The sequence below is a fragment of the Dendroctonus ponderosae genome, unplaced genomic scaffold, assembly GCF_020466585.1.
Source record: "Dendroctonus ponderosae isolate FM_Combo_2020 unplaced genomic scaffold, Dpon_F_20191213v2 Dpon_F_20191213_7, whole genome shotgun sequence".
Classification (NCBI taxonomy): Eukaryota; Metazoa; Arthropoda; class Insecta; order Coleoptera; family Curculionidae; genus Dendroctonus; species Dendroctonus ponderosae.
The window spans coordinates 8,960,016-8,987,837 of NW_026018916.1; the positions used below are offsets into that span (position 1 = coordinate 8,960,016).

The following is a 27,822-nucleotide window of genomic DNA, read 5'->3' on the forward strand; positions in this document are numbered from 1 at the left end:
CTTTTGTAATTTAACTGTATTAATATAAAAAACATATAAAACAATGAAGCTAAAATTGACATTTCCCTATAAATAAAACCACACTTTTACGAGTAATTAAATAAACAAACGGTCGATCAGCAACAAAAAGTGCCTCTGGATCCACAAAGTGTAAGGCAGACCGAAAAGAGAAGGTTGCTAAAACAAAATGATCTCTCATTTAATAAAAACAGTTTAAAAATATGTTTGTGTGTGCAAGTTTTTACTAAAGTGCCGGTTAGAGTTTAATTACATAAATATTAGGACAAATATCAATATTATTTGAAAGCAAACAATTAAGCAGTGAACCCGATTGAGTACACGGAACATTTACAAAACACGTAAGCTGTAGAAGGCTCCAAGAAAACATTGCTTCTTTTGATAATGGGAATAACACATATTTTGCATAAATTCCTTTTAGCAAGTTTGATACACAATTAAATAAAACACATCAGTTTAATGTAATTTAATAAACACAAACATTGCACATATTCACATAGTGTGAATTGTGTAAAAGTATACAAAAACTAATTTTTTACAACTCTGCCTCCAAATGCGACTAATCCATTAACATGGATGTAGTAGAAAAATGGGTGATCAGCGTAAAATTCCTTCCGCTCTAGTGGATATAGAGAGTAGCCACTCAATCTTACTGAAAATTATAACAAAAGTATATTGAACTGCATTAGTTTCCGTTGTGTACCAATCAAATGCACATTCTTCATAGCCATTCGAACACTATATCTACCTCCATAATGTATTCAGTACATAAATGTTTCTATTATTAACGTTCTTTTAATGCTTCCAGAGTACTGGCTTGTAGTAGCTCCTAACCAGCTTTTTACAAGGATTATGATATAAGTTCTACAACAGTTTAATACATACTATTTATTACCTACTTAGTTGGTCCCTAAGTTCTATTTAAATTATCAGCCTTTTGTAAAAAAATACTAGCAGCAATGTTGACTATAACTTACGAATGTTTGACTTTGCCAATAAACAAAATCAATTCGTGAATTTTGATATAGTAAAAGAATGGATGGTCAGCTGTAAAATATACGACCGGAGTACTGTAAATAGGCGCCGAAAGTAGCAGTCCATATACTGAAAAGAAAACCGATTAAATTAGTGATTAAGCGCAGTCTGAGAGAAGACTGAGATTTACAAAAAATTGTTAAAACGTCTGTTACCTCTACATCTATCTTTCACTCCATCACCATAAGATTATCCATAAAATGTTTCAGTTTTATTAAAACTATGTATGTAGTTTTCCAAACTATGCAAAATGTTGTTAAATAAATGTACGGTGTTAACTACATCAGCGGTATTTAATATTTTATACAAAGCAACTTCAGTAGAGAGTAATTGAAAAATCCTCAATTATTGAATATTTGCATTTCCAAAAAAGTTTTTTATTTCAAAGTAGTTATTCAATTATTTTTTTATTATTTAGGAATTGATTGATATAGATAGACCATGGGTTGAGCAAACAAAATCTAATATAAGAAACACTGTAAACACGTTCCTTTAATAATAAAGGGCAAAAAATATGAATAACGGTCTCTTTGCAGCTTCCTTATTTTAGCACGAGTAAGAAAAGCCTCAAACTATCGCTAAAGATTCTAAATGTCGTATCAATGGTCAAACTATTATTAATATAATGCAGAAAAAATTGTTTTTTGAATTCATTTGTAAAGAATAAAAATTCTTTACACTTACCTGTTGTTTTTAAATAATCATTATACGTTCACTGGCTCTTACATTTATACCTTTAAAACCGCTTAGGTGTGGATTGGAACCAAAGTGGATTATTTCTGAGGTACAGAGCGATAAAAACGCAATTTGTTTTTAGTTTTTCAAAAATATTTCGAGTCAAGATGATATGTTTTTTAATTAATAACAGTTTAACTTAAAAATTAATTAGAAATATATAAATATTTGCTTTTAAATATTCTCTTAATTAACACTAAAAAGAAACAAATAAAACCGACCAATAGAATAACCCTTCGACTTACGCTACTTGAAAATTGCCCAGCAGCAACCGCGCTATTGAGTAATAAAGCAGTATCGGTTGTTTGTAGGCGTCGAATCTTTGTCCGACTTTCTACTTCACTCCTAGGTTTTTATGTTGCTTTAAGTTTGTTTCGGTTAGTTTGGTTTAGTTTTGGCTAGAAGCATGTCTTTTCAATTAACTTTCTATTGTTAATATATCCAAAAATAAATTGTTTAAACCCAAATATTTAAAACACGGCAGCTCAAACCAATTCTTAGCGGGAAGAGCTATCTTTTCCACGTGAAAACGTTGGTAGGTAAATTATTTTTGCAAAAGAAGCACAGAATATGAGTCAAAAAAGTTATATCCTTATCTTTGAACAATACAAGAGCTTTAAAAATATAGATTTGTGATAAATTGAAAGAAAACTTATCTTTTTCCCTTTTGCAGATCAAAAAATAATTGACCTTCCGACTGAGGTAACACAAATTTGTGTAGTTATTACAAAAAGACCGTCTATCCTAAAAACAAACGATTAGTACTATGAGCAGACAATATAAGCAATCTATTTACTTTTTAAAATTATATTTGTGAATGTATAATAATGTATATTGCCAATGGCTCTACATGCTTTCACAATATACCAAAATATTACCAAAGTCTACAAGCTATTAGGATAAAGAAACGAAGTAGAAAAATATATTTCTTATTAAAAATTAAAGAAAGGTTTGCAAGAGTCAAATAGGAAATAATATGTCTAGTTTGAGGAAACTCTTCCGGTCACAAGAACAACATCGCCTGTTCTAATGTAATAGAAGAAAGGACGGTCCGCTATAAAGAAATATTCTGCAGGAAGTGGCAAAGATTCTACCTCAATATGCACTAAAAATAAAAATATTTAGTTCATATAATATTACAATCGGGATAGTGTTAAAGCAATTTAGTACACTCTACTCACTTTCAAGAAATTCCACACCATAAAAGAGAAGTAATGAATAGCTGATAAGACAAAGTAAGAAAAAAGTAAATTGAATGAAATAAGTGAGAAAAAGGTTATAATGAATCACTAGATCCGCTTTTTGTATCGAACATCCATCCATTAATAATTTTCGCATTTGCTGAAAAAAACTATATGGATGTTGCACAATGCAACATTTGATAACGTTGACATGTTTATGTTCACAAGCCTTTGAAAAATGCCAAAAACTGAAGCTCAGCGTTTCTCCTGTCCACTTTAGAGTGTTCTAAAATAATCGAAATGCTTTATTTGTAGTAACAATTAGCCCCCAAAGTGGTCTCCTTCTTTCAGTTGCGAGAATATAGGTAATATAATATAGTTAATGGTAATAAAATAAGTAAATTAGCAGACTACTCTTCCACTAAAAAGAACAATTCCTGAATTGTGCACAAAAAAGTAGAACGGATGATCAGCATAGAAAAATTGTGGGTCACTGGATATTCTGTCCACTGCAAATACTGAAAGAGAAAATACGGCTACATTAAAGGCCTTTATTCAAATTGGAATTCAAGTCTCTACATGTTAATACATCGGTAACAGCCACCTTGAAGGAAAACAGTATTGAAAGTTATTTTACATACCATAGGCTCCTATAGTTGTTACACATTTATAGAATGCTAAGTTTATTAAAAACAGTATTCACATAAAGTAACAAAAATTCATGCATTTACCTACTTCCTATTTCTGAAATTGCAATATAAAACATGTCATTAATCTAAAAAATTATTAGTTCCTCCAAGTAGAGACCGAGATTTACGCCGAAAATGAACCAATAAAAAGAACGATGTTATTATATTTGATAAAGTATAAAAATCCCTGATCGGCAGTAAAAAAGGCTTGAATTGATGGACGTCCACTTATTGCCACAGCATACACTAAAAAAAAATTTGAAATCAACACATGTCGACTTTCAATGATTGTGAAGACCACAACCAACATGAATAATTGTAGACGCTCATTCTTCAGTAGCAAACTACCCTCAACAGATTAAGTGACTTCTTTTTTGGATGATATAATAATCAATGAACCGAATGACAATTAATGAACAGTAGGCGGTATTTACAGTTAGTCACTTAGTGGAAAGTACATGCATTATTCAAACACGAAGATGTAAAATTTATATGCATACTACCTAAGTATATGTGTTAATTTTCTAAGATGAAGATAATTCGATTTTACGGAATATGGTTCTGAAGAACAATAGGCTGCTTTAAATACTGCTTGCTAATATCTAAGTTCTAATAAACATTTACTAATTTATTTACTGGTTTCAAATACCGCGTTTAAAAGTACATATGTACAATATTTGCAGTTAACTGTAATTTATGATTGTTGATGTATTTTTCTCCTAAGTATATGAAACTACATTGTCAATTTTTTCAGTCTTCCTAGTAAAATAGCACACTGTTTTTTCATTTTTCTTTAAATTTTTTTTATTATTATTTATTATTTTTTTCATTTATTCATCTCCAAAAAAGAGTACGTAACCAAGTTTAGGGCCCACGTTGGCAGTTTTACTGCCTAAATTGAGTTTGAAGCGTAATGCACATAGTTAATAAATAATAGAAAAGAACCACTTTTTTGTACTTTTTATTGCTTCCAAATGCATTTATATTTTTTTGCATTCTGCTATAAATTACAACATAAACATATTATCTTGATTTACTGCTTCTGAAAAAATGTGCTGTTAAACCATCTTAGCCTTCTTTACTTACTCTACATCATGAGTTAATAGTTTAAACTTCTTTACTAGAAATTTAAACTGATAACTCATGATGAAGCTTTGAGGAAAGTTTGGTGAAGCTTTGAGCTTAACAACAGTGATACATTCTTAACTTTTTATTTTTATTATATTCTTAATTTCTGTTGGTTTTCATTTTCATTCTTCTCATTCTGAGTTCTGTTGGTGTTTGTTCGTCTTTATTTTGATTATTGTTTAAGTGTTTGCGATTGAAATTTTAGGTAAATAAGTAGGTAACAGGTCTTAATAAGAAAGAAAGTTTATTTAATTTATTGAATTCAACGATTTACAGAGCTACTATTTTTATTATTATTAAAATAATATAGTCCATAGTTGATAGTGTGGGTCTTTCTCCAGAAACTTAGGAGTAATCGATGGTAGACTCCCCTTTTTCTTTCATTTTTGCTCTTAAAAAACCAATGGCTTTTGGAACTTAACTATTTACCTATAAAGTCTAAAAACTAATATTGATGATGGATTTCACTATTTATTTGCCAATAATCGTAGTTTTTATATTTATTAGATAGTAGCACTACAGGAGGATGACACTTAATTATACAAATGCTTTCTTATAGTTGCTCAATTTAAGTAAAACAAAGTTTTTGCATGTTTTGTTTGATAGTTCTGAGATACCTGCCTAAATTAATAACTCGGACGCCATGTATTTTGTATGAATCTAAATATTAATTTTTTGCATCTGAAAAGTGATTTTTAATTATCTACTTCACTTTGATTATTTATTTTTAACTGATTTCACTTGTTAGTATTGTTCCGATCGCATACCCTGAAGAAAAAGGAGAATTCCTAGATAACGTAAAAAGGTAAAAAAACAGCAAACATATTAGCAATTCTTTTAATTCGAAGACACCGTTAACTTTTTAGTGCAAAACTGACCTTTTATTTTTATTAATTTTACCTTTTAATAATTTCTCTATTATTTTAATTGTAAAGTTTATATAAATTTGATATTCTTATGGTTTTCCGTAGGGCAGCTAAGTTTTCTTCAGCTTGTATGTACTATCATTATATGCTCAAATTGTAATTTCTGTATCATTGCAAAGCCCAAAATTTTCTTAGAGAAACGTCGGGATTGTATAATTCATCATTGTATCTTTTAATGAATAAATTCGCTTTATTTTAACTTAAAAAATCTTGCATATTGGATTTTCTTACACCTTCGTATTTCTTTATTTGTGGGTGCGTCAAAACAAACTTTGTCTCTGTTGAGAAAATTCTCTGTTTTTTTAATTACAAGATTGGTAAAATTTCCATTTTCTCAACTAGATTATTGTCATTGTATACTCAAATTGTAAATTGTCTATTTTGCCCTGTACCTTTCAATTGCGGAAGCATTCTTTTATTGTATTAATTCAGTCTCAAGTCCATGTCCTCTTTATTCTTTACTTGCGGCAACGTTATTTTATTTTATAAATGTTTTCACTGTATAATTTCATTTTTCATTCTACCTTTCAGCAAATTCTTAATAATCTTAATGGCAAAATTTGTGTAAATTTAAATTTCTTATGGCTTTGTGCGGACTGGTCGAGATTTCTTGATTCTTTCGCGGAAGTGGCCATTTTTTTGGAAAAACTTTGTCATTATATACTTAGTTGGTACTTCTCTATTCATTTGCTTTTTGCAATTGCATTAATTTCAGTTTCCGTTTAATGATTGTGTATGTATTTATAATTATAAACTCGCCATTTTTCTGTATAAATATTTTATTCTATGGAGACAGTAAATTTAATGTTGCCAGGAAATTAAACCAACCATTTTGCTACTAATAAACACAAAACACAAAAAAACAATCCAAATCTTAATCCAAATTTAATTTCAATAAATGCAACTTCATACGCGATTTTATGTTTATTTTGCCTACATAATTTTATATTTTATCCATATGAATCTCCATATTTCACCAAAATTATTTGAAATATCTAATTATTTCCTCGCGAGATAAAGCCTTGAATAATGTTGGCCAACATGTTTGCGTAATTTGTTAAAGAACCGAAAATTCAGTGTTCAATGTATGTATTTCATAAAGAACCACTAAGTTTAATGTGCAGTAATGTGTACAAATACTCCAACAATGTATGTAGTTTAACAGACAAAATTTTCTCTGTTGTTCACACATGCAAGAAATATGTATATCCAATCTATAACAAAAAATTAAACTCTTCCACAACAGTCAGGTTTTAAAGAGTCTTTCCAGTGAAGTTTTTTATTTAATAACTTTAGTAGGTACTGAGATGAAAAATTATTTATTCCACTGAGACTTCGTAAAACCGCTCGACTCCCAATGTTTTTCTAAATCCAGCATTGGAAACTATCTGCAAGAAAGTATACCACTCTAACCAAAATATTTCAGCTCTGCAAACAAACACATTTAATTCTTCTTAGCCTCTTTAAATCATTAAACAGTCAAGGGCGATACATAGTAACTAAAATAAGTCTTCCAATAAATATTTGATTGCATTATAGATAATTCAGCATTAAAACATTAACATCTCACTAGACACATTAACATTAAGTAGTTAATTTACCACAAAACAATATCACTTCGTGATAAGTTATAAAATATGCAAAAGAATGATTGGCGATAAATAAGGTATTCGATCCAATAGTAGCAGATTTCTTAGATATCACTAGAAAAAAAAGAATGTAATAAATACTAGAGTTGATACATCAAGTTATAAAAACATTTTTGGTGCAGAAAATAATATAATAAATTACCAAACTAATACCGTGCATGTACATTGTACAGCCACAACCCTGCTTAAAGCAAAATGTACACTTCCTTCCAATAAAAATAATTTTTAGAATAATTCACTAACTAGACAAGAGTGTTGTTACTTACGTGTAAATTTTCAAATTTTACTTACCAGTATCGAAAATTGTGAATTTTTGTGAAAACGTGAGCTACCGACACCCAATAATCCACACTAGTGCACTGGTGCAATTTGCAAATTGCGACTTTTACACCCGAAACCAAAAACAAAATTGCCACTAAAACCTTGCGCCACTACCGTTAACAAATCTTGAGAACCGATTTACAACACAAAAAATTGGTGCTTTCCTAGTATTAAAAATCATGTATAAGAAAATCGAAATTTAGATAATGAATCTCTCTTGTAAAGTCGGAAAAAAATGCCGTGTTAGAGTTCGGTGAGTTTCTTGCATAATATTCTAAGTATAACGTCTATTCTGCAGTCACGTTCAAATTCAAGGGCCAAATTTACATGAGTGAAATAACAGAATGCAAATGGTGAAAACAGTAGGAAATAAGATTCAACCCCTCTTAGTCAAACCACCAGGTCTACAGATTAAGCAATAGTTAGTGGCGTTAGCTGCAGATCAGTGCGTAACAAAGTGCAAATTGTAAAAGTTTAGAAACAATCAAAAATATTTTGCATCAGCTTTTAGTAAGTAAAAGTACCAATCAATGCGAAAGAAGCAGATTAAACGAAATGATTTCTGGCAATGTGCGTTTCAACAAAAGCTGCAACACTTAATTATGCTACTTAATAAGAAAAAAAAACAAAGATAGGAAAACACTCTAAATGCAACGTAATTCTGTTCGGTGCTTGCAGGTTTTGTCAAAAAACTCTTACAGAAAATTGAAATTGTGCATATTCATTATAGATTGCGAAGTATTCAAACAAGTAAGTAATAGAAGCTAGAAATGCTGAAAATGTTACTTACATGCAGTAGTAGCAGCAGCTTCAGTTCCAGTGGTGGTCACGTTAATAAACGCTTTCTGAAGAACTTCTGAAACCATCAACGGTTCAGAGGCAATTCCGCTAAGATCAGCACTCTCTGAGAAGATAGTAGCGAGGCCCAACTGTAAACAATAAATTTGTATACTTTTACAGTTTGGAATGGATATTTGAAGTTAAAAACTAAAAAAAAAATCCACTCAGTACGTTTTGTACTTTAGTACAGTGTTATTACTGAAACTGGTGCGGTTTTAAGGCGGTGATTTGAAGCCACCTCCTTCTGAAGCTACAAGGCACTTGTGGGCGTTGTAGCTTCAGAAGAAAAAATCCCCAAAAATTCAACAACATATAAATTTTTGAATTTGTTTATAGAAAAACTGCTGTTTTTTAGGAGCGTTGGTTTGTCTGGTTGTATTGGGAAGCCAATTTTCATAAATTTGTTACAAATAAACAGAAGCCGATAGGACGGACTTTTGCCTCATTTTGTAGAAAGAAACGCTACTCTATAAATGTAGTGAGTTCGCCTTAAAGCGTTCAGTTTGGTGAATTTACACGGTACTTCAATATTAATGAAGTTGAATATTCATTCCACTCACGGCGCTAAATATTTAGTTTTAATATCGACTTTTATTGCACCTACCATTTCGGGTCAACTATTTCAAAATTTTCTATATATTTTCCGGTATGAACTCTATACATTTTTCATTGCCAAAGAAATTCTAAAAATGATGTAACATATTAGTTTATATGTTCTTATTAGTTATAAGCAGCTTCCACCGAAGTTAATAAAGTGTAACAATTTTTCTCAGCATTTTATTATCCATATTATTATTATCATTTTCAGTACAGTTTTTCTTACTTGTCAACAATCTTCATGTATATAAATTCGACCTTGGTACTTTCGGCTGAAGTCACTTTAAATAATTCGACAGTTTTGCGCGAATCGAAGATTTTAGTAATTTTGAGCCGACCAAAACACTTTTGAAAAAAATATCCTGGTAGGATATAGAAACTTTCTATAAATCAAAGAGTCTGAATCTGTTCAGAATACTCACGTTTTTCAACAACGGTGTCAAATTCAACTCTGTTTCAGTTAAAAATGTGGGCAATTTAACTGATACGTAAAGTTCCTGGTAGTTTTGGGGCTGGAACACAGCTTGTAAGTTTCTTTCCAGAGCTGCCAGGCCCTCGACTTTGTTGGGAAGTACTACAGTCATGGAAACATTACCACCCTCATATGGTAGTTCAATAAATTTGGCATCGAGATCTGCAGATTCGGCGTATCTGAAAAAATAATAAGTATTTTTTTAATCATCTGTACTAAAGACTAGACAGGAAAAATACTTTTTAGAACACAACTGTAATAGAGAGAGATTGACCGATAAATAAATCTTTAAACATTAAAAATAATATACCAATCGTCGTGGCTATTTGATAAATAAAAATTATGATAAAAACATGCTTACTTGAATGTATCTTCGGTGAACATCATATCGACTGTTGTACGTTCGGTGGCACTAACATAGAAGTCACTCTTAGTAACGCTAGGTACGAAAGGATTGGACCATTTTCCTGAAAGCGAATGCATTTTTGTAGAAAATTTTGTAGTTGGAAAATATTTTGGCTTCGTCAACTGTCGTTTTATTATCTATCTATCGTCAAAAAAACATTTCTACGTCGAAAGCCATTAAATGAAATTAAATACGAATTCAAATCCTTTTAAAATAATACAAAAAGACACATTTGAATATTAGCAATTTTACACAAAAACCAGCCTGATTGTAAAAATAATAATCAGCCTTATCGCAAATGCACTATTAAATTCTATAGTTATTTCGTACGAATATTAACCTACGTAATGCAACAATCGTTGACAAATTAGCGTTTTAATCGATTCACAACTTGCCAAATCTAGAAGAAACATACCTTTGAAATGAAGAGCATTGATCAATACAAGTTGAACATCATCGAGACTTTCGGGTTTAACCAAGTTTTGGATTTTGTTATTTGTGCGCTCTTCAACCCATTGATTAATTCGATTGGCCGTTTCAGTTGTCTGAAATTAATTGGCAAATAGATTTATTCATTTATAAACCTATCTCAGATTTACCTTGGTAAAGTCAACATTTTCGGTAGCAGCATCGTACGTGCTCACAGCAAGTTTCTTGTATGAATCCAATATTGAAAAATTGCTATTAATGTACAATTTGTTGGCAGTGGTCAAACGAAGGTTTTCATTAGATGATTTCAACAATGGAAGGAATAGCCTGAAAATGTACAATAATATAATTTGTATTAATTTTATTTTTCTTTGGCTTATTTGTACAATAAAAAAATCTAGAGTGGAAAAGCAATTGAAGTCAGTTTGTCGTTTCAGAAGCATGTAAACTTTATTAAATAAATCATAATTTAAAAAAGACAAATAAAGTTGGTTGTTTTTTTATTAAACTACACGAAAAGTGTATTAAAATATCTACATATTTTGTATTTGTATCTAGAAATAAATGAATAACTACGGAAAGCGAGAAAGCAAGTGGGTTTGAGACAAAACATTTTTTTCTAATAAAAAGCCAACAAGTTTTTGACTGATAAACTGACCTTAAAACTGATATAAACAGTTAAACATGTAATAAATAAACGAACATAAAAACTGCAGCAGTAAATAATTTTCAATCTTTTGCAGCTGCTTCTTATTCTGTCACAACCTTTAAAACATTTTTACAGATACATTTTTAAATCACGATGTTGTAGTTTAGTGATTATTTAATATTATTTAAAATGAACACATAAATCAATTTGTGTTTTATTTAAATTCCTATACACAATACACGACTCTGATTTTTTAAGTCATTAAATCGTTGACTAATCAATAACTTGATGTGAAAAACTTTTAAAATATATTGAAAAAACCAACAAATTAATATTTTAATTTGAAGTTTAATTTTTTCTTACTTGAGAGCTTCTTCAGTGACTTCTTCGCTTGGAAGATCGACGCCAGTTGAGAATTCACTGGCTGTTTTTCCTTTAGCTCCAGCGCGGGTGAGAGCCAATATCACCTCAACTGAGAACGGACTGAAGACGAAATTTTTGCCTATATTTGCTTTGAGAATTTCCTGTAACAATAAGGCGTATAAGTATAAAGGATAAACAGCTACCAAACAAAACAATATATTAATGAAACCACTAGGTTCAAAGATTTAATTAAAATTATAATTTTCCCGAAAAATAGGTCGCTTTATACAGACAGTACTTAACTTTTTTTAAATAATTATACGTGCTGTATCTAAAGAAATGACTAAATTTTACTCAAAATTGAATAACATTACGGAAGTTGTACCTGATTAAATATTCAGTAGATTGAGAAAACGGCAAATAGTACGATGGCATTAGCATCTGATGGTAATTGCATTCAAGAATTTATCAGCGCATTAATGCGTGTTGCAAATGCCTCTCCAAAATGGCATCAAGCCAATCAAATAGTAAAATTTACCGGAATTTCTAATCTGGAAGGTTTATGCTTGTTATTCAATCATCTAATTGAAAAACTTGAATTTCCTTATAAACGCATCTCAACCGCAACATTAATGTAAAACAAGCGCAGGATTAGTTACTGCTACATAATAATTAAATAATGGACTTTTTTTCTAATGTAAGGAATATCTTCAACAACTAGGAAACTAAGTGAATATATATATATATATATATTGTTGTATTACGAAATAAGTATTAAATATTTTAAAAGCATTGACCAATCATAGAAATAAGGAATAGAAAGTGCTTTATCTGTTGGCAATAGCACGATAGCCGTGGATTCTTGGAATGGACGTAAATAATGGTCTTAAATTCACATGTTCATGCGTACATTAGTGCAAGACTGGTTTGGATAAAATTACTATTTTCAAACAGCATCCACCAATAAAATAAACTGATATGTCTCTGTATATCTAGTGGGTTGTAATTATTCCCGATAGAATTTTCTTCACGTGTATGTTAAACGATTTGTGACTATTTATTATTTTTAGTTGGTGGCAAAATTTCAAAATTACCCGGTTTACATATTCAACTTGATCAACAAAATAACTATTGTCTGGACCGATATTGGGCTTGGCGCTGCATCAAATTGTCCAAATTTAAACTACACATAAACTAAAACTTTTTTATGGCGTGCTGAAAGCCTGGTACCAATAGCTCAAGTTATTGCTCAGAAAAAGAGCTTAGAAAAGCACTATGTGAAAATGCAAAACTATGCAGAATCAAATCACATTGGTTAATAAGTCATAAAATTGAAACTGACAAGGTTAATAGCCAAGAATTCGCCAGTTAATTAAAATTGGAAAAACATGTACAAAGAGTAATTTTTATGTAAGGAACGGCTAATCAATTGAACACTGCAACAAAGGATCATCAATGGAAAAAGCATTAAGTAGAAATGTTTTGGTATGTTTATTGACTTTCTACATCTAAGATTAAGATAATTCCATAAAAGTCTTGTAGGTCGCGCTATAAAAAATGTTGAGAAAAATTTACGGCAAAAATGGCTTATTGGTATCATTACAGCGTTGACCAATAATGTTGTTAATTACTCGATCATACGTGATATACTTTCACTGACTTATAAAAGAAGGAAAACTGCGAAAATTTGTACTTATTGCAACTTGGCTAACATCTAGTGTGGGTAGTTCTTTTGCATACTTTTCCGAGTGATATCGTTTTAGTTCAACAGCATTGCGAAGTGAATATGGTACAGCCCCATCAAAATCAATTATTTACTTAAATAATTTGTCGCTGTAAATTTTTTCGCCTTCTTCAGATATACTGAGGCTCCAGCGACGCAAGGTAGGCAAATGACTTCCTATTCGCTCAAATCGATCAACTGAAATATTCTGAGTCTGATGTTTAGGTAACAAAATTTAATAATAATATATATAATATAAACCGATGCAAAAACAAGCCCGAACTTTTTTTGACTTTTTTTGCAAATTTGTCTTATCCAAAAGTTAATAGTTTTCGAAGTACACTGTGGCAAAGTGTAAATAAAATTTTCGTTTTTTCATAAATTCTTACTTAAATAAAGTTATGAAGCCTTGGTTTTACTAAGCACCAAATTATGTGACGTGTTTGGAGGTTTTTTAGATCGAGGAAAGCAAATTTTCTTTTAGTTAGTTTTGGAAGTTTCTAGATAGTGCTAGCTGCAATAGTCATTTAACCCGTTAGAAATTTTTTGGGTTTCAAAATATTTCCTTTTCATTGCTTTATTTTTATTATTCTAAGCAAAAAGCTGCACTTGGTTTAAGTCGATATCTCTAATCGTTTTCGAGATATTTCACATTGAACCCTCCAGTGAATTTTTGAACTATTTAACTCAAATCGGATCTCAAAATAAAAGAAATATTTTCGTAAAATTTTCAATAAAACATTAAACAGTATTTTTAAATTCAGCAAAGTCTTTGAATATTATTATTTCATAATCATTTTTCAAACTGAACTCGTTTAACTTCAATAGAGTTATTAATCGTTTAAACAAATGATTGTCGCATTGAAAAAAAAATGTTGTTTCGGAAGTATTCTGCAGCATTTCAAATTTTGTGCATAAACGCAAACCACATCGCGTATTTCTTCATTCGGAAATAAGTTCTGTAGGGGCATTGAATTTAATAGTAGATTATACAATAACAAAAAAAAATTTTGAAAAAGGAATTTAGAATTATCAAAAATGCCTAAAGTATATCGGCTCTTTTGAACCGATGCTTTCAAATTCAGTGTCGCCTTTTGAGGAATTGTGGATTTTTCATAAATAAATTGAACCAAATCAGTTTAATATTTAACAACTAAATAAAGAAAATGTATATGATGATAACAGAAAAGAAATTTTTTTCATAGCCCAGTGTAAAAATACCAGCTTACGCCAATATTAATGATCCAATTTGAGCTTCAAAACAAAATAATTGAAAAAATCACTAGAGGTTTTAATTTGAAATATCTCGAAAACGGGAAGAGATATCGACTTGAATCAAGTACACATTTTTTGCTTCGGAAATATCGGATATTGCCAACAACATAGCGATATTTGAGATCTGAAAAAATTCTGATATTTGAAAAGGCTCCAGACTATTGCAGCTAGCACCCTATTACAACCTAAGCAATTTGTATTCTTCGGTCTAAACAACCTAAACGTAAAATTTTTTGCAGTAGTAAAGAAAACCTATTTTTATCAGCTTACTATCAAAATGGAAGTGCATCAACATTATATAAATTTGTTCTTCTCTGGTGGGGAAAATAGCTCCTTCTTTTGCTTAATCTACATTATTTTTCTACGTTTTCCTTAAGTAATAATCAGTAAAAGCAGCTAAATCAAAAGTTTGTCGACTTATTTTTAACGGTTTTTAATTTTTTTCAAATAATATTTAGTTTCATTACTGAAGCGACAAAATTACTGGAAAAATTTATTGACTGATTCCACAGTGGTAAATTGTGGGTATTTAATTCAGACTCTTAAGTTTTTTATGTGTTATTTGCAAGCTGAGCTCAGCTAATGAGACCTTACAGGTTCGAAACGGGTTTTGGAAGTACCATTACATGTGACTTAGTCGAAAATCTGTATTTGTACCACGAAAAACTTGTACTTTTTAATTAAAGTTTCTAAAGCTTACTTTTCGGTCAATAAAAGTAGCAGACACATGGAGGTATCTTGCGAGAGGGTTGCTGGAATCGCCCTCAGTCCATCACCTTCTTTGTTTAAAAAAATAACTTTGTCATGTAATAAATCCGATAAATTTATTCTGCCTAGCTTTTGTTAAGGAAAAACAGAAATTCATCAATAAAGTTAACAATGCTTTTATCAAAATAAAAGCCACCCAAAACCATTAGGAATGAATTGAATAAATCTTATCAAAAAGTATGGATATGTTTAAATTCCAGTTTGTGCTTGGTGTTCAATGTGTATTTAGAAACTTTAAATGCAGCGCTATTTAAAATCAAGCAAGTTCTGTTAAAATTTGGTAAAAGTGAGCAATTTATTAAAACAAAAGTATATGGAAAAGAAGACTAAGTGAGGTAAATATAAATATATTTAAAAACAGTTAACGGAAAAAGGGTTGTCCAAGGCAAACCGCTACCGAGCTTTTTTCATTAGAAAGAAACCGCTTGTCAACGTGAGTTGTAAATATAAAATCTGTATTAAATCTAATATTTCTATAAAATATTAACTGCTGCTACAAAAAACTGAATCATCCTGTTTTATTATTAATATTTCTTCAATTCTTCTTGCAATTTTTCTACGGTACCGCTTTAAATTTAACTTTTAATTAAACAATATTCATTCATTCGCCTATTATTTTCTATACTTTCAACCAATACTTTGTGAATTTCTGCCATTTTATTGGCATTTTTTCAGAATTTTCAACACCCAGTGATAATTCTGCATAGGTTTCCCGGCATGAATATGCAATTAGATCTTGGTATTAACATTTTAATGTTAACATGCACTTACCAAACAAGTTTTCATGCGTTAAAAAAAACGTAAAAATCCGCAACCATTATCAATGTCAACGACAAATCAAGATAAAAATGAAACATACAAAGATATAAACGGTGAAGAATTTGCATATAAATATTTTTTACTCTTACTGGTTTTGCATAAAATAAGAATTTTTCGTTAAAATGGATACATAACTTGTATTAGTAAATAGTATATTTTAATGTCTAAACGCAGTAAAGCCGGTACAGTCTGTTACGCAAACGGGTAATTTATACACTAAGCTAAATAACTAAGAATGTAAAACTCACAAAAATTATTCGGATATCTTGATGATTTAAAAAATATGAAAGAAAATATACTTTTGCATTATTAACCAAGTATCGCTGATTTAATTACTGCAAAAGTAACTGAAATAATTGAATTGTGGACGTTTCAAAATAAACCCATTTAGGTTGAATATTCCGCATGGACAAACCTTTAAAACTACCAATCAAAGTAAATTAGTAAATGCGGTATGTGAAGGTTGGTGTACTCTGGCTGAACCATTTTTCCACGCGATTCATGTTTGATCAACAACCAACAAGGACATAAATATTATTGACTACAGAAATGCAGCTTAAATGAAGCAAAAAAAACGTATAAAAACACTTTTAGAATAATTTTGAAAGTTTTTATAAAGTATCTAAGAAGCCGTTACAGATCTTCAGTAGCAATGTAGTTTAGGGTGATGATTTTTAGTCTCGTTAATGTTTTTATTAATTCAGTTTCAATGACACGGACCAGTAGAACAATGTTCTTAATTGGATTTTCTGTTAGAAAAAGTACCGGTTTTTCATGTAAAATGTAGCACAGTTTTGCACGTGAAAATTTTTAATTGAATGAAAACGCCACTGCATTAGTGTGTTTACTGTAGCGAAATCATAACAGTTTTGCAACAGTTTGAACGAATCAACTATTTTTATTGCCTTCAACAACGTCGTTAAATGGCAACAAAGGCGTAAAAATGTGTAATTTTAACCATACCATTTGAGTCAAAAATAAAACGAATTCAAGCTGGTTCAATTTATTGTTCATTATCGCCTTAATATTTCTTTTTGATTTTTTGCGCTTAGTTAAACGGCGGATTTAAAGACGCGATATATATAAAATTGGGACTCTATATACAGCGTGTTCGTGGAAAGTGCAAAAGGGGGTAAAAAAAATCAGTCGAATGTCTCAAGACTTTTACTGCATTTTGCAAAGACCGGAAATTGCGCTTTCTAGAGTTTATGACGCAATAGAAAGCAGATTTAATTTTTTTAACCGCAAAAACTCCCTATATAGCACACCAGTTAACAATAAGTTTAAGAGAAACCAAAACTAAATTCAACTTTCCAGGCTCTCTTCTGCATCTCCGAAATCGGCCACTTTTGGACTAAGTCAAGTTTGTTAAATCAATATATTTTGGGCTTAGAAAAGTGTTACCACACATTTTTCCTTACCTTTCGGGAAGAGTTTGTATATATTTAAGATTATGCTATGAGTTGTGTGAAAGTTTCCATCTATAAGAATTTAAAAAAAATGTTCTTTGACACCAAGTCGACTGGCACAACTTCGATTTTTTTAGTTTGTAATTTTCACCTTTAAACCCTGAAAATCATTGTATCTAATAAGGATGATGAATGAGGTTTTAGTCAGTATGAAAATTGAGACGCTGTATGAAAGCCAGTAAAGGTTTTGGAAAGATTCGACAAAACTGATTTTTTTTCATGACAAACAAAATTATTGAATTGATGAGCAATTAAAATTTATTTTGAACGGACAATTAGTCATGTCCCGACATGTAATACGGAAAGTATAACCAGTGTATTTAAGAAAAAGTGATGTCAAAACCACTCTACCTATACAATAAGTTCCGCTCCCTGAAGCAGCTTTATAGAAAGTTAAAGTTTAAAAATTCCAAATTAATAGAAATAATTTCCAACCGGCCACTTTTGCAATAGTAATTAATTAGTGCATCCGAAACAAAAAAAAACCAAAAATAAAAAAATATCCATTCTTAGTTTAGTTTGCTATAGAATGCAAACGTTTGTGATGTTTCTTATTGATACTGATTGGTATTTTCAGATACTAATATGATTTTACGTTGGATTCCATTCTTCGCCTGTTTAAGTCTAAGTGTCTTAACAGAAGCTTTAAAGCTCCAGAAATATTTAGAATGGAATATTCTGGACTTTCAGTTTCCAACCGATAACGACAGAGTTAAAAATATAGTCACTGGAAGATATAGGCCGGAAAACGCCTTGCCTGTTGGGATAGAGATTTGGAACGATAAACTGTTCGTCACTGTACCTAGATGGAAAGCAGGTCGGTATCAAAAAAACAAAAAATTTGAAACTTTTAGCAGATGAAGCAGACCAGACTATACAAGATGTTTCAAATTTAGTACATTAAATATTTTCGCAGGTATCCCGTCAACATTGAATTTTGTACCATTATTTTCCACAATAAAAAATCCACCTTTGATTCCGTACCCCAATTTGGAGGCCAATGAATTGGGTAATTGTGAAAATGGGTTAAGCACAGTGTACCGAATTCATGTTGATGACGTAAGTCGGTCAAATACACAATTTAAATTGTTTATAACAAATTAATTCAAACTTGCTCTTATGTTTCAGTGCGACCGATTATGGGTGTTGGATACCGGCACATTTGGAATCGGAAATACCACACAAAATCCCTGTCCATACGCTCTGAACATTTTTGATTTGCAAACCAACACTAGAATTCACAGGTACTTAAATCAGAATTAAAACTAATAGAAAACTGAACGAAAAAAATTGGTATTATTTTTACGCGATGATCAAAACAGTAACAGTAAACTGGTAAATTTTTGGGCACTTGGAGACCAATTTCAACTACGAAATTGCTGTAAATTTCAAAAATGTAAACTTTAGAGCTGTAGTATGAAAATTTGCAATATCAGTTAATAGTAAAAGATACTCTTAAGCTAATTCATTCAGTTGATATCACACAGCTGGTTGCTTCATTCATTTTTTTTATTTCGACTGATTTGTAGGTATCAATTTCGAACAGAAGACACCAATAGCAGGACATTTATTGCAAATATTGCTGTCGAAGTGGGACCAACGTGCGATGATGCGTTTGCCTACTTCAGCGATGAATTGGGATATGGTCTGATCGCCTACTCTTTGAAAGAAGACACAAGTTGGCGATTTGAGCACAGTTTCTTCTTTCCAGATCCACTCAAAGGTATTATCATGCAGAAGTTTACTGCCATATAATTTCCCAACTGGTGTGAATTTTAGGAGACTTTAACATAGATAACCTGAACTTTCAATGGTACGATGAAGGAATATTTGGAATGAGTCTAACTCCCGTTTTGGAAAACGGATTTAGAGTGCTTCATTTCAGCCCTTTGGCCAGTAACAGGGAGTTCTCTGTATCCACAGAAATTCTGCGAAATTCTTCCAAAACCGAAGACAGTTATCATGATTTTTATTACTCAGAGGAAAGAGGTAATAATAGTCGAGTTAAAGTTTAAAGGTCCTTTCAGTTTTACGTTCAGTATCAGTTTCAGTTTTTCCGTCATTTTTTTGTATTTAAACATTCAAAACTGATTAAAAGGGTCTTAACACCAGACGAACTGCTAATCTGAAAGTGATCCACCGATTCGCAATTCCAATATTTGATTAAAACATCAAGAAGTGTGAAAACCCGCATAATCAGCTTAATTATAAATTCCAAACACGTTAGCAATGTTGTGAGCAAGCAAACATTCCCGTAAAAACAGCCGCATATCAAACAGACAAAAATATACGATAATAAAATTCTTTTAAGGCCCTGACACTCACACTACCTCGAGACTAATGACTCGTGAAGGTGTCCAATTTTTCAACTTAATCGACCAAAACGCTATTGGTTGTTGGAATTACAGAAAACCATACAATACCAACAATATCGCTATTGTAGATCGAAATGACCAAGAATTAATTTTCCCAGCGGATGTCAAGGTAAGACTGAGAATACCGTTAAAAGACAAAAAATATTTTTTGCCATTTTAGGTAGATCGCAACAACTACTTATGGGTGATGTCCGATCGAATGCCAAAATTCCTGCTATCAACCCTCGACTATACAGAGTCGAACTTTAGAGTCTTTTTTGCGCCAGTTGAGACACTGATCAAGGGCAGTGTATGTGAGATCCAAAGACCGATAGAAAACAATCAACAGGCCATTGGATTAAATAATATACCAGTACCGAATTGTAAATTCAATCGATTGTTTTGCAATAGACAGTCCGAGTATTTGTCGCTCTTTAATGAAGAAGTCTTTTCAGCAGGATAATGAAAACCTTTTCTCCGCAGTGTTTTTGCAGTTTTTATAGAAAAGTTATAAAATTGCTTCTAAAATACCTCAAAGTATATCCATGTTAGTAACAAAACAGATACCTCTTAGTCACCTTGCCGTAAAAATTATATCTACATATTAAAGTTTTTAACATTCACTATTAAAATCAACTTTTTTCGTTCCATATCTCATAATTAGTCAATTTTCTATGTACCTATTTGATGTCGAATAAACAGGGTGTTTGGTAAATTTGTGCTATTATTGATGGAGGTTGTATACGTATGTAATTTTTTGTATATTTTCTTGATATACCATCTTATGAAAACCCTTAACTTTCGATCTAGAAAATATAACACTGTTACTGAGATGAACCAATTTAATAAAACTTGGGAAACTAAAATTTTAAAGGCTTTGAGAGCGAACAACAATAAGATTTACTGCAAAGTAATAATACTATTTGCCTATAATTTTGTATTTCTGCTTGTCTTACTGTTCAGGTGTTCTTAATGCAAACAGTAGTTTGCACAGTATGTTCAGTAGTCCCGTTCCTCCCATTTTGATATTTTCAATCCTAATTTAGCTATCTGGCCATTTATTGTTCTTCGTGTCCTCCAAATTATTATTAATTTCTCGAGGATGATATAATCTCTGGGTTTGTACTTCAAGAATATTTTTGGTGATCTCTGTTACTATTTTTTTTTAATTAGGTCCATATAAAAGTTTCTTATAATTTTCAAGATTTCTTTATAAACTAACCTACCACACACATTAAAATGCAAGAGCAGAAAGACCGGTTTGGTGGACAGCCTTTTTCGAAAAAAAGAAATATTATTATTATTACTATTATTATTATGGTCGTGGTTTGTCAGTTTTCTTACAGTAAATGTGCGCTTAATGGAGTTAGAAAAAGACTGGTTTATAAGCCCAGCAAGTGTTAATATTAACCCAGCAACATAAACTTTCTTTTAGGGTTTTTTTTGGCATATTTTGAAATTCGACTTACTGCTTTTACGTAAGGCAAGGTTTTCCAACACTCAGAATAACAATTAAATGCCCAAATACCAAAAGAGATGAGGACTTGAGGTGCATTTGAGCATTAGATAGAGCAAGATTCGCCTAATTAATTTACCTATTTTTTTTATTATTTATTTGTTATTTACCTTATAGTACACACCTAATTAATTTTAATTAGAAACGCATATTAGGCATTTTTTAGAAATTTTTTATTCTGACTTGCTGCTCTTACGTAAAGCGCGGTTTTGCAAGGCTAATAAAATTAGATAGAACGAAGTAGGGTTTTATACGATTTAATTTGAAATTCACAATGAATTTTTTTTTATTTTCTTAAAATGACGTATGTACGTATGTACGTAAATGTTTTCCAAAGCGCCGTTTGGCAAGACTCTGATTCTCATTAATAATTTTGTGGAGAATTTTTCAAAATGAGCAGCCCCTTTTTTATCGAGTGCAGTTTTTGCGAACAGCTGAATAAAAATGAACTGCTCGAAAACCGAAAAAACTGGAAACATTAGCGAAACGACACTAAATTGCACAAGTTCTAGTGTATTTAAAAAATGGCGTGAGTACAAATTTGCTGCATTTTCATTTTAATTTTAAATGATTATTTGTGCGACTGTCTAAAAACCCTTAAAAATTATCTTTCTCGTGTGCGTTCTTTGAGCTCGCTGCCTAACTTTCGATATACTTTACTTCGATTACTTACGATAACTTTCGAAAAATATGCATATGCAGAGTTTTAATTCTATGCTAAGAAACTAACTTTTGCTAGTTAAGGGAAGTCACGCCTGAAAAACCGCTTAAATTTTTGCATCATTCCTCGATTCCTTGCGATGTTTTCGATGTTTCGATGTAGCACATCTTTTGAGGCATTTGAATTTTCTCGAAAATATTGTAGTCAATACCAAGTCAGTTTTTTAAATCTATTTACTAAAACCATACTTTTAGCGGCCTTTTTCATAGGCCTCCAGTTTGCAAAAAATTGATTTTCTCTAGCTTTGGATAATTCGGTTCATATTTTCTTTTTGCAGTGTAGTATTTCTTGAGTGTTTTTCCTCAAAATTTATTCTTTTCTTGAATGGATTTTTAGTGTCGTTAGCTTTTTAGTGTCACAGCTCAGCTTCTTCCTTTTATCAGTTGCAACTATTATACGCTTTCGTTCTGCTTCCTTCCTTGTTGCAATTACTTGTTTATTTGTATCCTTTATGTCTATATTTTCTTATCATTCGACATTTTTTTTGTTAGACATACATTTAGCAACAGCATGAGCAACAGCAACTTTCACGTTATTATATCTACGCGAAAATATATGCCAATTATTTTTCTTTCCTCACAGGGTAAAGGGTGTTCACAAATTATCTGATATTTTCAACCATTTCACGGATATGTTGCTTTCAAAGTCCAGACACAAAAAAGAAGGTGAAATTATCACTTACACTAATTTCAAATTTATATTGTACCAAAATAGTAGCAGTTCATTAGCAACAACCGACTAAAAGTCGGTATTAAACGAGTAAAGTTGTAACATTAAAATCAAAAATAATAAGAGTTTAATCTGCATTATTATATTGCTATTAACACAGAAATTAAATGTCAAATTTGCATTAGTTTTTAAAATGAGTTCTTATTATATCGAAACAAAATTTTGTCAAATTCAGTTTTTCAGAATATTTTAGTAACCAAAACGTGTGCCATTATTGTCATTATTTGGGTACCAAAAATGATTAGAACTTGAAAATAGCCATATGCCCAATTTAACGGTATATCTTTTTATCTATATCTATATTCAGAAATACATACATGTTATAGCGGTACAGCCAGGGTTTAATTAACAATAAAGTGAACAAAGAGTCCCTGGAAAGGCCCCACGCTTCATCCATCAATGATTAGGCATGTTGCATAATCAATAAACTTACTTATATTTTTTTTTAAAGAAATGTAGCGCTATAAGCTCAAAAATTGTTGGCGCATGAGCCTAGGAACCGTCTTAGGTCGCCTTTGTGTATAGTTCTCAATATACATTCAGTTTTAAAACATAAACAGATAAAATTTAATTTAATTCTAAGTTTCTTTCATAAAACGCGATTTGTAACCAAGTAAACACAATCAAGCAAGGCACTTGGGAATTACTGAACTAATGAGCATAAGTAGGAATGCGCCATTAAAAACAAATCTTGGAAATTAAAGGTGACTTGTTTCAAATTATTGCTTTAACGAAACTGAAAGTAACAAATAATGGCAGAACTAATGTAACCCAAAGTGTGTTTTCCAAAAATTATTAGTTTTCATCAAGCTGCCTTTATCAGTCAAATAACCAGAAAATAACTCTTTCTGGTTAAACAATAACTTCTTCCCTTGAAGAATATTTATAGCAAAAAATTAATTTCTTGGAAAATTAGAGGTCCAATTGAGTCTCTTGGTTAAGAGATTGATCTGAAGTACTAAGCAATAGGCCTGGATAACACTATATTGAGTTGCGCTATTGAGTTGTTGCCGCTCTCTGAGTTAATGAGTTATAACTCATCGATCAATGAGTTATAAGTCATTTATGAGATCTACAAGCCCCGAGACTGGAATTTTCACATCTAAAAAAAGTTCATCAATATTTTTTCTGAGTAACGTTTTGCTACTTTGATCTAACAACTAAAAAAATCATGTAGATGTATTTTTCCTGCAACAGAACTGAGTTACTGGGCCGGTGCGTTGGGTTGGCGCACCAAGCCATTTGCGGAGCCACTGCGCCAACTCCTAAAATCTCACTGAGTTACCCAGGCCTACTAAGCAATCTGTAAAATTCGAGTTGACTCAATATAATATCAGGGCAAATTTGCGATTTGCTGACAAAGCAAAAATTCGAAAACAAAATTCAGAACTCGAATAATCAAAAGAATTAGCCAGATTTAAAGTCACTCACATTGTATAATCTTGCAGTAAACTTGTGGTTGCCTTCGGCGAATTTATCGAGAGCCAAATTGCAGCTTGCTGTCGCAACTAATGCGATCAACAATACGAGCACTGTCTTCATCTTGTTTTAACTGAAACAAAAGGAAAACGTGACAATATTCCTAACACTAAGATCCAGTCTAAATTCCGCTTTATAAGAATTATATAAAACCATCTGCATGGTCTTTCAAAATTTCCTTTCTATTTAACACAGCAAATATCAGAGATTTTGTAGCAGATAACACTTAAGGATTTCGTCCATATGAAAACACACATACCTAAACCAAGCCGTCTATATTCAAGTGGAAGTTAATGATAAACTGTGAAGCAAACGGGGAAAAGTACAATGAATGTGCGCTGAACGATGGTAAATCATCACTATTTATGCTGCACAGTACAAAAAAACATTAACTTCTATCAACAATGAGACATAAAGTGAATAATCAGAATGGTGGTTGGGGAAATCCGATATTATTGTGAAGTAAGACTGTTTTCGTTCAATACGTCCCGGTTAATTAATGAATAATTTTAGTTTAGTCGCTTAAACTGCCGAAAAACTGTACTAAAAACCAAGATTTGATGTTATAGATACTTTTTAGACTTTTTATCAGGAGCTTTTGTAAGGAGGTCATTGTTAATTGCACGTTTGTCCGTGCTTAAGGCCAAATGCAAATCTTTTATGAACCCACTGATAAGCGCTTATTAATAAACTTAATTAACTTATTTACATTTTTTGTTCACAATATTAGAGTTGACAGGAAGGATACTTGCAGTATTCTCGAATAATTCACTATCTAACACCTGCCTGTATAAATTGCATGTTTTATAAATAATAATACATCCAATGAACCTTGCACGAATATCGAACTGAAAATTGGGGTTTATTTGGGTCCGTCTAGACCAGGTTCTTTTAAGATTGTTCAAATGAAAGCAAGGCTTTGCACATAAGCGACCCACCAAATTTTAAGCATTCTTTAGCGCTTTTGCTCGAAAATGACTAGAAATATCGGATCTAGTTGCTGCCTTTTAAAAACAATTGGCTTCCACTAATTCAAAATGGTCAGAAATACATAACTGGGAAAAGTATAAGACTCGAAATGCCCAAGCGTTTAAAATTACATGCTTAGGTATGTATATTACTCACCATATTCATGAATATCTCTGATTAAGCAATATTCGATTTTGTTTAAAGGTTTGTTAGAAAATCTTAACATCTAAAGCGTTGGAGAAAAAAACTAAACTTTTAACTTTTAAAGCAGTTAAAAGCATCTGTTTGCGTCTATAAAGACTATGGAGAACTATCTCTCCCTAATTGGTTTGTTGGAGAATCATAAAAGGAAAGAAAGAATTCATAAAAATAAATAAAAAAATACGAAAAGAAAGAATGTCTTTAACTAAATAGATGCATCAATATAAAAGGCTGTTTTTTAAGTTTTGGAGTTCATATCAGGGCAGCCATAAAAATTATTTCAATCGAGCGTCGTAAGAGATATTTTTTCCTTATACGTCTCGAATCAGAATCCCTTGCGCGCAAGATGCAATTATTTAAACAACAGTTTAAAGATTTTTGATCAAACAGCTCGCCAACTGTTCAATTGGTGAACATTTCTAATGTCCCCAAAAGAGACCCTAAGAGACTGATAAATTTAAACTTTAACTTTTAGCTTGATAATTCTATTAATAACACCAGCATGATAAATTATGTACGAGTTTTTGCAACATTTTCGAGATTATATTGAATTTAACACCCGTATTTTTCAAGCAAATGGTAAAAAGCTATTTGATTGTGGTTTTTCTCTTGTACTTTCGGCAAAATATTGCAATAGTGTAGAATCTATACCAGAATAATAAAAAAATGTGTTATTTTAAAGGACAAATAGACAAGACAACTGTTCGGGTTAATTTTTCTCTTCTAGAACTGATTGAAATGAGCCGAAAATTATAATGATTTTTTCGAAATAACGTTTTTTACAAATTAAGTTTTGTTTGAAAACCTTCATCTCTCAGACGCTATAGGCAGAAAATTGAACCTTTTCGGGTCTACCTGGAAGGCAGTTAAAAACTTCAATAGTCTTTATATACTATCGGGACTTATCTCCCATTAACTAGGATTTACTAGAAAGTTTTAACCTTTAAAAAGATAGAAGCATGAATATTACAAACGATTTTTAAAGTTTTGTGGTTCATATCAAAGCAGCCATAATAAATATCTCGAAAGGGCGCCTCAGAAAGTATATTTTAGTATAAGAATCCAATAAAAATTCGTTGAAAACGACTGAAAGTAGCTAAAGAATATTTTTGATAGAACAACTCGGGAACGGTCTTTCCTAATTGGATTATATCAAACAACTAACATTTAAAAAGATCACGTCTCTTTTCTCTAACGCAAAGTGTTTACAATTGTTTGGATGTATTGATTATATTGCACAAGAAGCGACTTTTTCAAGCCGATCAACAAGCTACTAAACTATTTGGTTGTGGTTTTCCTACTTAAATCAAATTATTAATTCTATCATATCGCATTTTGCAGGGTCGGATGAATAAGGAAACTCTTAGTGCAATAGCCTAGAATCTATAACAAAATAATAAAAAATGCTCCAAACATCGGAATTTTAGAATCAGGTTCTTGAATCCAAGCAAATGTGTTATTTGAATGGACATTTAAACAAGGAAATTGATCAGATTGAATTTTCTAACTTTTCTTTACTTCATCTAGAATGCAGATCATTACAGGTTCAGAAGCAATAAACTCTCAGCGGCTCATTGCCTTAAAAAAGGTGGTGTCAAAAAAAAACGATTTGATTATTGGAACTTTAAAATAAAATAAATTCAAGAAACTGTCTATTGGTAACTACTTACCTTTTCACAAACACGAAAACTTCTAACTGCGGTAAACGATATAGTGTGGTCGGAATCTTCTTTGGGACCGGTATATTCACTTTGGCTTTTTTCTGAACCGGCAAGTTAAGGTGAAGGCCAAACTATTCCTTACCGTAAAACCGGATAGATTAGTACAAAACTATTATGAATAAAAGCGAGTTAAAGCAAATTGAAGCCAGACAATTATTTATAATGCTTACCAATGTTAATAATAACTTTAATCGTCAAGCAGCGCTTAAACTAGTTGTCGCTTTCGCTCACTTGCACTTTTGATGTACTACTTTCGAAACGGAAAAAATAACAATAATGTTGGCATAAAACCTTAAAAGTATCTGAAGTGAAACACAGTTCTGTTATATTGCTGATTTGACCCTGCTATAGCGTTGACCCAGCAAGTTTCGATTAATAACGTTCACTGTTACTGTGAAGAGTGACAAGACTATAGTACTTTTCGATACAAGAGCGAATTCTATTTTTCGAGCTACGACGGCGATTGCCAATGTAGCAATAGTTTTAAAAAAGTACTTCCCTAATAATAATGGCAATTAAATTCCTGGTAAAGCAATAAATAGTTAAAACCACTAGACAATGACAAGAATTTCAGTAGCATTTTTATTTCGTACTTCTATAGAGTTGCTATTCAAACAAAAAATATATAACACTTGATCAT

The 27,822-nt window shown here is 31.3% G+C and overlaps 2 protein-coding genes across 10 annotated transcripts; one reads left to right on the forward strand and one right to left on the reverse strand.

The window, feature by feature from the left end:
• On the reverse strand, positions 1-27,595 carry LOC109542862 (antichymotrypsin-2). 9 transcript variants are annotated; one of them, XM_019912305.2, is made up of 10 exons: positions 27,353-27,595; positions 27,132-27,291; positions 24,244-24,364; positions 11,439-11,599; positions 10,597-10,753; positions 10,413-10,542; positions 9,953-10,058; positions 9,542-9,770; positions 8,473-8,611; positions 1-177 (listed from the first exon to the last, which is right to left on the reverse strand). In XM_019912305.2, the coding sequence occupies exons 3-10, from the start codon at positions 24,352-24,354 to the stop codon at positions 50-52; spliced, it is 1,161 nt and encodes a 386-aa protein (XP_019767864.2). In that variant the 5' UTR covers positions 24,355-24,364; positions 27,132-27,291; positions 27,353-27,595; the 3' UTR covers positions 1-49. The 9 variants fall into 9 exon arrangements, with proteins under 9 accessions (XP_019767864.2, XP_019767866.2, XP_019767862.2 ...); XM_019912307.2 differs by lacking the exon at positions 1-177 and adding an exon at positions 470-670; XM_019912303.2 differs by lacking the exon at positions 1-177 and adding an exon at positions 877-1,122 and having other exon boundaries at positions 27,132-27,259.
• LOC109542861 (protein yellow) lies at positions 18,078-20,561 on the forward strand. The gene is made up of 7 exons (XM_019912301.2): positions 18,078-18,309; positions 18,409-18,551; positions 18,621-18,736; positions 19,022-19,215; positions 19,272-19,481; positions 19,804-19,976; positions 20,028-20,561. Exons 1-7 carry the CDS (start codon positions 18,078-18,080, stop codon positions 20,307-20,309), a joined length of 1,350 nt encoding a protein of 449 aa, XP_019767860.2. The 3' UTR covers positions 20,310-20,561.
• Positions 27,596-27,822: the final 227 nt, after the last annotated feature.

What these genes read in the sequence shown, in the direction of transcription:
- LOC109542861 (XM_019912301.2), top strand. Translation starts at nt 18,078, where the DNA reads ATGATTTTACGTTGGATTCCATTCTTCGCCTGTTTAAGTCTAAGTGTC. An exon ending in ACCGAATTCATGTTGATGAC is followed by an intron (nt 18,552 to 18,620) that starts GTAAGTCGGTCA and finishes CTTATGTTTCAG; the next exon opens with TGCGACCGATTATGGGTGTT. An exon ending in ACCAACACTAGAATTCACAG is followed by an intron (nt 18,737 to 19,021) that starts GTACTTAAATCA and finishes ACTGATTTGTAG; the next exon opens with GTATCAATTTCGAACAGAAG.
- LOC109542862 (XM_019912303.2), bottom strand. Translation starts at nt 24,354, where the DNA reads ATGAAGACAGTGCTCGTATTGTTGATCGCATTAGTTGCGACAGCAAGC. An exon ending in TTCACCGAAGATACATTCAA is followed by an intron (nt 9,771 to 9,952) that starts GTAAGCATGTTT and finishes TTATTTTTTCAG; the next exon opens with ATACGCCGAATCTGCAGATC. An exon ending in TGACACCGTTGTTGAAAAAC is followed by an intron (nt 8,612 to 9,541) that starts GTGAGTATTCTG and finishes TATTGTTTACAG; the next exon opens with TTGGGCCTCGCTACTATCTT.